Here is a 14,428-nt window from a genome sequence, read left to right as displayed (position 1 = left end):
AAAGAGCTCCCAGGAAGCAGGAAGCATTTGAATCACCATTTCTTTACACCCTGCTTTGTAATTGGCTGTGAGAAAAACCAAGCTTGTGTGTCCCGTGCTTTGCCTTCTGCATGGGGATTTCATCTGAGCTTTGCTCAGGGAAGATGGAAGAGCCGGGTTAACAGAGGTATGGGAAGACCCCAACATTGTGAGGGCTGGCAGTGAGGTCATCTCTAATGGACAGTAAACTCATGCCTCCAAGGAACAACCGATTCAGATTGGGGGCGAACATGAATGAAACTACCCATGCATAAATGACCCTTGTCTTCTGTCCCCTCTGATGGCTCCTGACTCCCCACTGCTTGCCACCATGTTCCCTGAGTCACAGCCTCTTGGGGGAAATGCACCAGAAAATGGACTTGTGGGCTTCCAATATCAGTTGACATCTCTTCCACCATTTTCGTTCCAGACCCATCGGTAGTGTACGAAGTCAAGCTTCTTGCCTACAACCAGCACGGGGACGGGAACGCTACCATCCGCTTTGTGTCACTGCGAGAGTCCGTCGAAAGGACAGGTGAGGGGCCAGGTGGTCTTGGGGAACATCTTTGGGCAGGACATCTTGGGTGACAGAAAGGGTTGGATCCAGACCTACTTTTTTTCCCATGAGGGCAAGGAATTTTACCCATGGAGTTGATTTTATTGCTTTCCCCTCCCATGGGAGACCAACATGTTTCCCCCGAATCCTTGGGGTTATCCGGGGAGGGGGAAGGTGGGGAAATTATGCTCCATGGGTCTTTGCGTGGGTGATTGCACCCACAGAAATATTAATCTGGGAATGCTGTTTGTGATGTCACTTACAGAAGGGTAGTTCCTGTTGATAGCGGAGGATAGGACTTGCAATAATGGGTTTAAATTATGGGTGGAAAGGTACAGTGTGGATGTTAGGGAAACTATTTACAGTAAGAGTTGTTTGACAGTGGAATCAGCTACCTAGGGAGGTGGCGAGCTCCCCCTCACTGGCAGTCTTTAATCAGAGGCTTGACAAGCACTTGTCAGGGATGGTCTAGGCTGATCCTGCATTGAGCAGGGGGTTGGACTAGATGGGCTGTATGGCCCCTTCCAACTTTATGATTCTATGTGGACAGAATGAAGCAGGTGCAGAGGAGAGTGACAAGGATGATCAGGGGCCTGGAGGCCAAGCCCTATGAGGAAGGGCTGAGGGAGTTGGGAATGTTTAGTCTGGAGAAGAGGAGGTTGAAGAGGGATGTGATTGCTCTCTTGGAGTATCTGAAGGGCTGTCACTTCGAGGAGGGCAGGGAGCTGTTCTTGTTGGCAGCAAAGGATAAGACTCGCAATAATGGGTTTAAATTGAGGGCAGAAAGGTACCGGCTGGATATTATGAAAATGTTTTTTACATTAAGAGTTGTTTGACAGTGGAATCAGCTACCTAGGGAGGTGGTGAGCTACCTCTCACTGGCAGTCTTTAAACAGAGGCTGGGCAAACACTTGTCAGGGATACTCTAGGCCAGGGGTGTCAAACATAAGACCCAAGGGCCGGATCTGGCCCCTTGAGAGCTCTTATCCAGCCCGCAAGCCAGCCAAGGCAGCCCCACACACACCCCACTCTCGATCTGGGCTGGTGAGGCATGGCCCGGCCCGACCAAGTGACATTTATGTCATATCTGGCCCTCATAACAATTGAATTCGACACCCCTGCTCTAAGCACTACACTACATTTGCCATTTGCCTCGCCTTTTAGTACAGCCAGTCCTCTGCAAAAGGCCCGATGGTGCAGAGATTCCCATTCTCCGTCCTCTGATTCTGGATGTCGTGTGGGATCTCGCTAGTACAGTTCCCCACCCACCACCCCGGATCTCGCTTACCCTTGGCTTTTGCTTACCAGGTCTGAACCCGCCGTGCGACTGCATGAAAGACGAACAAGCCAACAAGACCTCGGCGACAGGGATCATCATTGGGATCCATATCGGAGTCACCTGCATCATCTTCTGCGTGCTCTTCCTTATGTTTGGGTACAGGGGACGGTACGGTCTTCTCTGTTGGTGCTTTGACTGGGATGGGGGGATAGTGAGGCCGGCATGGCATTCGGAAGCCCTGGGACAAGCTGTGAAATCTCCTTGCTACCTGACTGCCCTGGAGGACTTTGAGGGGTGTCCCGCAAGGAACGCTTCGGGTGTAGAGTAGCCTGCTTTAGAATTTGCGGCGAAGTCTCTTTTCCTCCCCATAATTTGTCATCCACCTGGAGCACTTTGCTTGCCAGTGTGGTGTAGTGGTTAAGAGCAGCGGTTTGGAGCGGTGGAGTCTGATCTGGAGAACAGGCTTTGATTCCCCACTCCTCCACATGAGCAGCGGACACTAATCTGGTGAACCAGCTTTGTTTCCCCACTCCTGCACATGAAGCCAACTGGGTGTCCTTGGGCTAGTTACAGCTTTCTTAGAGCTCTCTCAGCCCCACCTACCTCATAGGGTGTCTGTTGTGGGGAGGGGAAGGGAAGGTGATTATAAGACGGTTTGATTCTCCCTTAAGTGAAAGTCAGCATATAAAAAACCAACTCTTCTTCTTCGTCATCATCATCTTCTTCATCATCATCTTCTTCTTCTTCTTGCCTGGTCTGCCCTGGGATTGAGCTGCACAGTGAGGCCCTTTGGTTGAGGAGGCCTGAGGAAAGGAGGCAGGGGTTCTCCTCTGCAGTTACTTACTTTAATGATACTGCTCATACAGCCAATTCGGATCTGTGGCTCAGTGGTAGAGCATCTGTTTGGCATGCAGGAGGTCCCAGGTTCAATCCCCGGCATCTCCAGTTAAAGGGACTAGGCAGGTAGGTGATGCGAAAGACCTCTGCCTGAGACCCCATAGAGCTGCTGTCGGTCTTAGACAATACTGACTCTGATGGACCGAGGGTCTGGTTCAGCATAAGGCAGCTTCGTGACACAGCCCAAATGAACACGGCAGCAGTGGTCCACTGACCAGCTCAGTCAGGAACTGCATTTTGGGAAACAAGCTCTTTTCAGTTTCTTTGAAAAAGTGTGGGTAAGCTTTCTAGGAGAAAGAGAATAACAACTCACGGCTACTAGTAAAAATGGATACTGGTGGTGATGCATACCTATTCTCTCCATGATCAGAGGAGCAGGCCTATTCTATGAGGTGCTGTGGAACACAGGCAGGATGGTGGTGCTGCAGTCGTCTTGTTTGTGGGCTTCCTGGAGGTACCTGGTCGGCCACTGTGTGAAACAGGATGCTGGACTAGATGGGCCTGGGTCTGATGCAGCAGGGCTGGATTCTTGTGTTCTTATGGAGTTCCTGATGGCAGGATCAGGGAGGGACTGTGGGGCCTCAGGTTTTGTAGCTTCTGCACCGTCCCTGGAACGACGACTTGTCTGCTTCAGCTCCCCTTCTCTCTGGTTTCCTGTAGGCTGCTGATGTGTAAGAATGTCCAGGAGCAGTTGTCCACTCCACAGGTCCCACGAAGCCAGAGGAACGCTGCCGGGTTGGCCTCGAACGGATCAGCCCGGAGGGACAGGGAGGATCCAGACACCAATGGGAAGCAGCTGGATATGAATGAACTGGAAAGGCTGTTTCCGGCATTGTCTTCCCTGCCCGAGCATCACAACAAAGGGATTGCGGTAAGGAAAGGAAGGCGACCAGGTGGGCCGGGTTCCCCCTCCTCCTTTTGAAACCTCAAGGTTTTAAGCAAAGCTGAGTCTTAGGAAGAGAGGGAATGCGGTCCCGTGCCTTCCAGCATGGTGTAGTGGTTAAGAGTGGTGGTTTGGAGCAGTGGACTCTGATCTGGTGAACTGGATTTGTCCCATTCCTACACAAGAAGCCAGCTGGGTGACCTTGGGCTAGTCATAGCTCTCTCAGCCCCACCTACCCCCAAGGTGCCTGTTGTGGGGAAGGGAAGGGAAAGTGAGCCGGTTTGATTCTGCCTTAAGTGGTAGAGAAAGTCGGCATAGAAAAAGCAACACTACTTCTTCATGAACTTGCTTCTCTGCCTCTCTGTTTATTGAAATCTAGCCAGCATGGTGTAGTGGTTGAGAGCGGCAGACTAATCTGGAGAACCGGGTTTGATTTCCGCACCATCTATTTAAAATCTCCAGTTAGGACTGGCAGTAAATAAAAACTAAAGTAATTAAATGCCATCCTAAATAAAGTTGTCATCAGCTGCCTCCTGAAGATCGACAGTGAGGGGGACAGGCACAGCTCCCAGGGGAAGTTGTTCCATAATCATGGGGCCGCCACCGAAAAGACCCTCTCTCATGTCCCCACTAGCCAAGATTCTTTGATGGGTGGGGCAGTCAGGAAAGCCTCTCCCTGTAATCTTAGTTCCTGGGCAGGAACGTGTGGGAGAAGAGAGACCCTCAGATACCCCTTTAAAGGACCATAAACCACTTGGATGCAAGGTGACCAGGATCTGGGCATATGCTGCTGCAGGCTCCTGAAAGGAAGACCAGCCCTGTCCAGTGTAATACGTGATAATGGTAGACCAGACCTCGTATCTTCAAAGTGTAAACGTGCCCCACGTGGCAGGTCCACCTCAGCTTTAACATTGGGGAGAATCGAATTCAGGTTGGGGGAACGCGTGGCAAAGATGGTAGCGCTTCAGCACGATCATCTGTATGTAAACATAAGCCCAGAAAGAGAGATCCCCACCGGTCCAAGATCTGGTACTCTAAATTGTTGACGGTCAGGAAGTCGATGGAGAGAGACTGAGAAGGGAGAGAATTGGATAACAGAGGCAGGATGTGTGCGAATGCAGCTCCGCGTAGTTGTATGCTGAGCTTTGGTTGAGTGTGACAGACAAGATTTTGTAGGGTACCCAAGGTTGGGTGGGATAAATGAAATATATAGATAATGAAAATATAATTTATTTAAAGTGCTATGTCAAGATAAAAATTATTTAAAAAACGTTAAAACAGCACAATGGCATTTCCTAAGGTTGATATCTATAACTGCATGCCAGACGCATTTCGGCCTGTTTGGCCTTCCTCAGTGGTCAGTTGAAACCCAGGTAAAACATACACACATTTACAGATATATATACATATACAGACAATATATGTCAGACCAGGCATGTATACAGGTAGTATAATATATTACCAATTATACAAACATCTGGTAAGATTGTCTCAAGTTGTTATGCTGTATATGTCTCCCATATAAAATGTGTGCAGTTATCAACCTGGTAAAACAATGTGAGATGAGAGTCATTTTATACCTTCCTATATAGACAGGATTTTGCCCCAAAATCTTCACCAAGGCAGTGGGCAGAGAGCCTGGCCTCAGCAGGGGAAGAGGGTGGGGTATAAGATTAAGTAACAAATAAAGTAATCCCAGCAGAGAGAGAAAAGGCTAGACCAGGGGCCCCCAATATTTTTGAGCCTGTGGACCCCCTTTAAATTCCGACACAGGGTAGCGGGCGCAACCACAAAATGGCTACTGCAGAAGGTGGAGTCAACTACAAAATAGCTGCAGCGCCAGGCAGAGCCAACCAATGAATGTCGGAGAATGAAGTTATTCATAATTCTGCTAGTGGTTCTTCAACATTTCAGGCAGAAGTTTTGTTTAATGGGAGGGGGAGAATCTCTCACACATCCACTCTTTCACACACACAGGAAGCTCAAGTTCAGGGGAGGAAAGGGGTAATTAAAAAAAATACATGGAGTAAGGGGAGTGAGAGAAAATAAAACCAATACTGTGATGGCAGCTGCTGCTGTAACAACATTTTAATGAAATCTCCACAGCCAGTCAGAAGCCTGGCTGGGCAAGAGCCTGACCTGGCCCTGCCCACTTTCTAAAATCACTTGGTGGGCACCAAGAAAGATGGCAGCGATGGCACCTACAGGCACCGCGTTGGGGACTACTGGGGTAGGCCATCAAACAAACAAGGCTGCCTTATACTGAGCTGGGCCATCCAGTTCTGTACTGTTTGTTTGGACTGGCAGGAGATGCCGGGCAAAGAAGGGTCTGTCCCCACCACTACCGTCTGAAATCCTTTACCTGGAGATGCTAGGGATTGAATGTGGACCTGCTACAGATGGGGCGGGTGCTTGGGGAGGGGCTGTGGCTTAGTGGGCTTAGTGGTAGAGCCTCTGCTTGGCATGCAGGAGGTTCCAGGTTCAATCCCCTGCATCTCCAGTTAAAGGGACCAGTCAGGTAGGTGATGTGAAAGACCTTTGCCTGAGACTCTGGAGAGCCACTGCCGGTCTGAGTAGACAATACTGACTTTGATGGACCAAGGGTCTGATTCAGTAGAAGGGCAGCTATAAGGGGAGGGGGCTGTGGCTCAGTGGTAGAGCCTCTGCTTGGCATGCAGAAGGTCGCAAGTTCAATCCCTGGCATCTCCAGTTAAAGGGACTAGGCAAGTAGGTGATGTGAAATACCTCTACTTGAGGCCCTGGAGAGCCGTTGCCGGTCTGAGTAGACAATACTGACTTTGATGGACCAAGGGTCTGATTCAGTATAAGGCAGCTTCATATACTCATGTGTTCTGGGGAAGGGTCTTAGCTCAGTGGTAGAGCATCTGCTTGGCGTGCAAAAAGTCCCAGGTTCACTCCCCGGCATCTCCAGTTAAAGGGACCAAGCAGGTAGGTGATGTGAAAGACCTCTGCCTGAGACCCTGGAGAGCTGCTGCCGGTCTGAGTAGACAATACTGATGTTGATGGACCAAGGGTCTGACTCAGTATAAGGCAGCTTCATGTGTTCATGTGTGACAGCATCTGTTGTTGTTTTTAATGACTCTGGGGCATCCCACGGTAATGTTGTTCTCTCCTGTCCTCAGCTCGATCCTCTTCCTCCTACCTCACACAACGAAACCCAGATCTCCACGCTTCTGCCAGATGAATTCAACATCGTAGAAGAGCAGAGCGACCCCGGGTTCCAAAACCTGCCCTCTGGCTCCCACAGCAGGTCTCTGATCGGCGTCAGCCAGGAAGATCCCGTTTTGAAGCCCGCTCCAACCAATGAAGGATAATTTTGCCAAGTCTTGTTTTCAATGACTTTACGAAGACTCCGCAATCTCAGGTCAATTGAGAGATTCCCACGGCCCCTTCCTTAGATTTCTTTAGGGCAGCCTTGTGGAAGCTCCATGAAGTTTTATCTTCCTGACGTGTCTCAGGACTCTTAGTACATTCCTTCCTCTCTGGATCTCAGCTGTTCGCTCCACGGCAGCCAATTTGGCAGTTCCTCAAGACTACTTTGTATTGATGCCAAACGCAACGGGGACCTTCTATTGTCTTGGTCGACCAACACGTTCCCCTATGGGCAGCTTTAGAAGGATTACTCCATGAATCCACTTTTTTGTAACATGTCGAGATAACTGATTACGACAGAAAAGTTCAACTTGACTCCAAAAAATAAAAATATCAGGCTTTTGGTTGGCCAAATCTCTCCATGGGATTTGATGACACTTGTCACGGTGTGCATTCAACTCTCTCTAATTCTCAGGATGCTTTGTTTCTGACTGTTTTAATGGCAAAGCTAGCGTGTCAAAATGAGGGCCTTCGAGAAGGCTACTGAAAAAAAGAAAAGAAAAGACTTGGACTAACATCCCGAGTAAACTCTGAACCTACCTCAACCGGAATTGAATGTCTCCTGGGAAGAAGCAAATACCTTGTGTCTTCCTTTTGTTTTTTCAAAGCGAGTAGTGTAGCATTTGGTCAGTACGTGTTTTGGTACTACCTCAGAGAAGTCATACTCCATGTCTACCGTGTTGGTTGTTCCATTTTTTTGTTTCGTTGTTGTCGGGTTTTTTTTTAAGTATTCCTTTGTTGTCATCGTCGTTCCAATGTAAAGCACTTCCAAAACCTTGAAAGCAATGTTCTACCTCAAGACGTTTTTTATAGAAGAACCCGTGGTGTTTTGAGTCTTCTGGACCGCCCCTTCATCTCTCGGTTTCTGCTCTGTCCCGCCGTTCCAAAAGGCTAAATGACAAAGGAGCAGGTGTGGAATCTTGAAGATGTTTCCCCCATAGTGTTACAAGCTTTACTTTTAGTCAAGTTGCTAGCTAACTGGTGTAGAGTTTTTTACTGTGTCGAGAGTCATTTTATATCATGGTGTTTAATTTTTTTAAAAAGAATTTTTTGTTAAAGATTGTTAGAGTTGTAGCAAAAGGCATGCCACCGATCACCTAAAAAAGAAAGGCTCTGTGCTGTATAGGGTAGCAAACAGCAAGAAACAGCACAAAATTTCAATGCGCAAGATATATATTATAAGTGCACAAGGTGTGAAGTGAGTACATTAATGACACACAATAGACAATTACAATTAACAAATTGACAAGAAGATCGACTATTATAGGTAAGTACACAGTAATTATTACTAATGGTATTCTTTTCCTTTTTTACATAAAATTCCAGGTAAGTACAGTTCTTTCCCAAATGTTTAAGAAGAATACAACAGTCAACAAAACAGCCAGAATATGATGGACGTGTTGTCTAGATCGGTGTCCACGTTTTGCCAAGGCTTCATCAGCTGATCAATTTCTCAACAAAATAAATATGTGCCAACACCATAATAGGTATAATTCTCAGGTTTTATACTGATTTGATACCAATCCCTCCAGGCAGCTGAGAATTATACCTATTATGGTGGCACATATTTATTAATTTTGTTGAGAAATTGATCAGCTGATCAATACCATTAGTAATAATTACTGTGTACTTACTTATAATAGTCGATCTTTTTGTCAGTTTGTTAATTGTAATTGTCTATTGTGTGTCTTTAATGTACTCACTTCACACCTTGTGCACTTATAATATATATTTTTTGCATTGAAATTTTGTGCTGTTTCTTGCTGTTTGCTACCGATCACCTAAAGATAACTGTGACCTGTAATGCTGAGGTGCTGGGGGGCGCAGTCAAGTTACAGGCTTATGACTAGAAGCGCCCACTCTCCACCGGTTCACACACCTGTGCCAATTGATTGCTGGATGGTTGCAATTTTAAGTAATAATTGCATGGGGAAATTGGCCGTCACATGTGTGGTCTCCCACAGAGAGGGCCGTCATATTCCCTCGCACACAATGATCGGGAATGAAATTCATGCCTTTGGCTACCAGTCAGCAGATGCCTCATACCAAGTAAGGTAGGGTGTCTGTTTTGTCCAGCACAGCCTGCTCTGGGCAGATATTTGCCCTCCAAGACCACCAGTAGGGGTTTTTTCTTTCCTGGTCCTGCTGCCTTGAGGCCCTTTTGGTGCTCTGCAGTCTTGGTCCTTCCCCACCAGGTTTGCACAAATTTGCATTTTTGTGGGGTACAGTTGTTGGGCTTTTGTGTGTGTGACTGCTAAATCCTGTATCATTCCAGTTTTAGTATGTTGCCATCCAAGCTATGGACACGTCTGTGTGAATCGAACCGCAGTCAGGCCTGTTTGTGAAGGATGAGCGCCCCCTACCGAGCCTCCGAGCACCCGGGTGCGGCTGGCACCCTCGTTGACCTCGGGGTGGGGGTGGGCGTTCCCTCTGGCAATTCTTCAGGTCACCAGTGGGTGGCGCTGTTGGTTGTAGACCTCATATTTGAAGCCTTAGAATGTAGCGCGTTTTCTATGGGCTGATGACCTACCTCAATCCACATACAGTCAAGCAGCCACACAGTGTAGAACAAGGACGAATCACCTCTGTGATGTTGTTATCATTGGTAAGGGAGGGGGATCCCTCCTCAGTTTCATTGGTGCGATGTAAGGGAAAGGGTTCCACAAACTTGCATAGAGCTCCGTTTGGCTGGAGCTCCTCCATGCTCTTCCAGGAAAGAAGCAAATGGACCCTAAATTTCTCCCATGCGTGCAGGAGCTCTGTGGATTGGGCTTACTGCTTCCAGAGCAGTCGTTTCATTATCATGTGTGTGTGTTTTTTCTTTCTTTCAGAATGTTTTATTCCAATAGCTATTTTTGTACAAGGTGGTTAATTTTTTTTTAAAAAAGATGTTTTTTTTCTAAAAAAAACAAAAATCTATTTGGAGGTTGTATCCTAGCACCATCGCTCAGTTAATGAGGGCACATTCCAGCACAACAAGACTTTCTCTGGAGTAAGAGATCCATGGAGTGGGATCCCAGTTTAGCTGAGTGAAGTGTGCAGATACACCCGTTGTTAAAGGATAAGCAAAAGGAATCAAGGGGGGGAGGAGAAAAAACTAGTTGACATTAATAAAACTATTATGGCCTTTTAAAAGCTGACTAAAAATGTCCTAAAATGTCCCATTGTGAGCACCAGCAGCTTCCACCCCGCCCCTTCCCCATTCGTCCCGTTTTGCTCATCGAATGGAGTGTATGCATTAAATGTGTAAATATCACGGATGGAATGTACACTACTCTCTGTTTCGGGGTCGTCGTCAAAAATGTGGCAACAGAAACGGGCTGGTGGAGCTCGTTTTGTGGCAGTTGAGCTAGTCCAGCGGTGGTAAGAGAAACAGAGAGCAGTCCCCTTCCATACTCCGCCTGACCTGTCTAGGCTCAGCTGCGAAAAAGGTCCCAAACCGATAGAGAAGGAATAGAATGAAACTACATTCTTTATTCCCACCGCTTTTCAAGAGGCTCTTTCCAGATGTACCCATTGTTTGTTTATATCAGCTACATACCCCTTTAATTGTCTAGCTCCACCCACAGCAAAGCACCTTGGGAACTGGAGTTTCCAAGGCTAATTGAGGCTGAAAAGTCCCCTGTTTAACCAGGTTAAGACTGGTCACACTTTTTCATCCCAGGTTTAAAAAAACACACACACACAAAACCTGCATTGCCCTTAACCTAAAGTGGCTTCAGGGAACAGCTGTGCAAAACAGAAGGCTAATGAATTAAAGAGGACAGCTTTTCGTGGATACAGATCTTCCCACATGCTTCCCCATGTCAGAAGGGCTACTTTCGGCATCCAGAAGGGGATTGGTGACCTCAGACAAAGCATACACGTTTAGCAGAATGGTTCAGGATTGAGGAAGAGAATCTAGATTTCTGTCCGGCATCTAAATTTGGCTAGAGTCCCCCTTTGATGGTTCACCCAGCTTGCTGCATCCCCCAATAATTGTTCAAGGCGTAGATTACATTTTACAGCTAAGGAAAAACAAGAAGAAAAATGTACATTGATTTCTGTGCGTGTGCCCTACATTACACCTTTTCTTCAGGGTGAACTCATAACACCTTTTCTTCAGGGTGAAAGTCATCCATTAATTGTTTTTTTTTTAAATACAACCACTCTTCGTAGCGATGTGAAGTATCTGATTTGAATAAAGAACTGTTGCCAAAGCAAAAGACATTATTTTAGACTAGCTTTTGGCCCCAAATACCCAGGACTGTGTGAACTTGCTATTAATTTAATATCATGTTATTGTGATATTGTAAACAAATTTGTCACTGTTTCCCTTGATTAAAAGGGGAAATGTTGTGCCATTTGATTAAGCAAGGTTACAGTAGCCTATCAGGTAGAGATTCTGTTTTTCTTTTTCCTTTCTCTTTCTTTTTAAATATACGGAAATGTGATGTCTTAACCCAATGTGGACTTCCCATTGGTTTGAGACAACTGATGATGGATGTGAATTACTAAAGATCATTATTATTGTTATTTTTAGATGATTAGATTTTTCTCTCTTTTGGGGTTTCTTTAAGCTTTTGAAAATTTCGTATCAAAATAGGCACAGAAATGTCATAATGGGCAGAGATTCGTAAGAGCGTAACGTTGTTTCTGCAGCCGAGGAAGGGATTCTTACCTGAATGTGGACTTTTCCTGGGAATTTTTCAGGTATGAAACATTCTGCTAGAAGTGACTTTCTTAGCCCTCTGCGACTTCTGCTTCTGAGCCAGGATTCAGCACAAAAGTGGGAAAATGACAGAGCTTTGTAATAGCAATCTCCCTCCCTTCACACAAAAAGGGTTAGGGTTAATCTTGCAAGTGGGACAGTTTGAGCCTCTAAATAATTCTTCAAGAATGTTTGGCCATGAAAATTGGGGATCTCCAAATTGTGCCAGGATGTGTACTAAAAATATTTTGACCCCCCCCCCCCCAGAGATAATTGTTTTCAACTCTCACTGACTGGTAAAAAGACCAGCAGCGTTGGCGTGTGAAAAGACGGGCAATGTTGGTGAGTGAACCCCACCTTATGTTGTAAACTAAACCAGGTTGAATTGCTTCAAAGCACTGCTGTACTTTCCCCTATATTTCCTGGTTGCTACAAGAGGAAGTTGTGACAGGAAAAAGTCCTAAGGAATACTTTGGCATTTATTGGGAAGGCCCCACTTCACCTCTCCCCCAGAATCCTTACACGGCCTCAGGCGAGCCACTGTTCTTTCAGCTACAAGACGTGCTCGATAATATTGTCCTACCTTACACAGCCATGGTAAGGAGATGATGTACATGAAGGACACTGGAAGCGTGCCTGATGTCACTGTTTTTCACCATTCTGTAGAAGAAAGTTTTGTTGGGCGCCTCTACTGAGTATGGTCCAGGCAGCTGGCATTCAAACTCACCAGAGATGGTTTCTACCTCAGGGAGAAAAAAAGAAACGTTAACCAGCTTTTGGCCACGATCCGTCACCTTTGTCTTGTACACAGGCCTACTTGAAAGGAAAGCACTGGTGCAGGACACCCGTTTGTTTCGGGGGCAGGTAGTGGCCACCGGACCTGATCCAGCTAAGGTTAGACCCAGAGTCTGCTGTTGCAATAGGGAATCCTAGTCCATTCCGGTCTTTGCCAAATGTAATCTGCTTCATTTCTCTCTGTCTCTCTCTCTCTCTCTGTCTCTCTCTCTCTCTCTGTCTCTCTCTCTCTGTCTCTCTGTCTTTCTCTCTTCATTCCTCTGTGATAGTACTGGGATTTATTCATCCACCACAGAGGATTTAAGATAATACCACAGTGATTTGTATTTTAAATCAGCAATAATGTGAATGAGACCGAAAAGGAAGACAGCAGTAGATCCCTGTAACTTTGCTACCGATCAGGGGTTGGCGCTGTACTTTTAAATCCACCCATTTCTGTTCAGTCAGGTGCTCCAGCAGCCCTATGGACAAATCTTGCATCTCTGGGGCATTTGTTCGAATTTACCTCTCCCGATTCAAAGGCAAGTGCAGGACGCATGAAAGAAAGATAGACCTGTGTGCCGGTTCCAGCCACTCCGTTGAGGCTGCTATGAGAGCCAGCGTGGTGTAGTGGTTAAGAGTGGTGGTTTGGAGCGGTGCACTCTGATCTGGAGAACCGGATTGGTTTCCCCACTCCTCTATATGAAGCCATCTGGGCGACCTTGGGCTACTCACAGCTCTCTTGGAGCTCTCTCAGCCTACCTTCCTCACGAGGTGCCTGTTGTGGGGAGGGGAAGGGAAGGTGATTGTAAGCCAGTTTGATTCTTCCTTACGTGGTAGAGAAAGTCAGCATATGAAAACCAGTTCTTCTTCTTCTTCTTCTTCTTCTTCTTCTTCTTCAAAATGGCGTATGCAGCTTCGGCCTCTGAAAAGTTGTCCATCTTCAGACATCCCTGCCTTGCTTTTCTCAGAACTGTGAAAAAACTAGGAAATTGTGTTAATGGGGTGGGGGAGAGAGCACACCAGCCATTTCCCGATGTTGCTTCGAACAAGTTCCTATTTGTTTTTTAAATGGTTCCGCATTTGCCCTTAGTCCTGTGTATATATGTAAAAAGAAAGATTGGGGGGAGGAAACGTGGGGAGGGGAGGCCGGAGGCTTTGCAAGCCTGGCTGCAGATGAGGAGCAGAGCCGGCGGGTGTCTCTGTTTGCGCCAGGCAGGTGTGGGGTTTGGTGTGTTTTTTTTCCGACCAGTGTTAAATGTTTCATCAAGGGGTGTTGGGGAGATGAAATGGCAGGGAACAAAGCTGCAGTTTATTTTTTACGAAATAAAGTTCTCTATGACCAGAGTATTTAAGCTTCAGAGAAACCCAAAGTTTGAAGGACTTAGGGGGAAATGTGATTTTCTTTTTTAGTTTGTTCACCTTCAAGACTTGCAGCTGTGAATCCAGCAACATTCTGTTCCTTTCCGTCACTGGGTTTCAAAATTTTTGGAGCCAGTGTGATGTAGTGGTTAAGAGCAGCGGACTGTAATCTGGGGAACCGGGTTGGTTTCCACATGAAGCCAGCTGGGTGACCTTGGGCTAGTCACAGTTCTCTCTGAACTCTCTCAGCCTCATAAGGTGCCTGTTGTGGGGAGAGGAAGGGAAGGCGATCATAAACCCGTTTGATTCTTCTTAAAAGGTAGAGAAAGATGGCATATAAAAACCAACTCTTCTTCGAGTACAAAGCCTGGTTTGAGTCTGGCCAAAGCGTAGGGATGCTCGCTTCCCTTTCCTGCGTTATTTCACGCGGGTCTTTGACACAAACCTAAAGGGAGTCCTGCAGGGTTCCAATCCAGCATTCTGCAGCGGACAACCAGATACCTCCAGAAAGCCCACAAAGTACGACACAAAGAAAGCTGCCTTCCCCTGTTGGCTACACCCCAGCAAAAGATGTTC

The 14,428-nt window shown here is 46.7% G+C and overlaps 1 protein-coding gene across 1 annotated transcript in view; it reads left to right on the top strand.

The window, feature by feature from the left end:
• The window catches only part of IGDCC3 (immunoglobulin superfamily DCC subclass member 3), a 108,988-nt gene extending 102,020 nt beyond the window's left edge, over positions 1-6,968 (top strand). Inside the window, exons 10-13 of the mRNA XM_056866121.1 lie at positions 449-553; positions 1,883-2,021; positions 3,411-3,621; positions 6,777-6,968. Coding sequence (XP_056722099.1) covers positions 449-553; positions 1,883-2,021; positions 3,411-3,621; positions 6,777-6,968 — 647 coding nt within the window. The remainder of the gene's footprint in view (positions 1-448; positions 554-1,882; positions 2,022-3,410; positions 3,622-6,776) is intronic.
• The last annotated feature ends 7,460 nt before the right edge of the window (positions 6,969-14,428 follow it).

This window comes from Euleptes europaea, chromosome 20 (genome assembly GCF_029931775.1).
Source record: "Euleptes europaea isolate rEulEur1 chromosome 20, rEulEur1.hap1, whole genome shotgun sequence".
NCBI classification, from domain to species: Eukaryota; Metazoa; Chordata; class Lepidosauria; order Squamata; family Sphaerodactylidae; genus Euleptes; species Euleptes europaea.
Note: the sequence above shows the minus strand (reverse complement) of the source record. Positions and strands in the feature narration are given on the sequence as shown.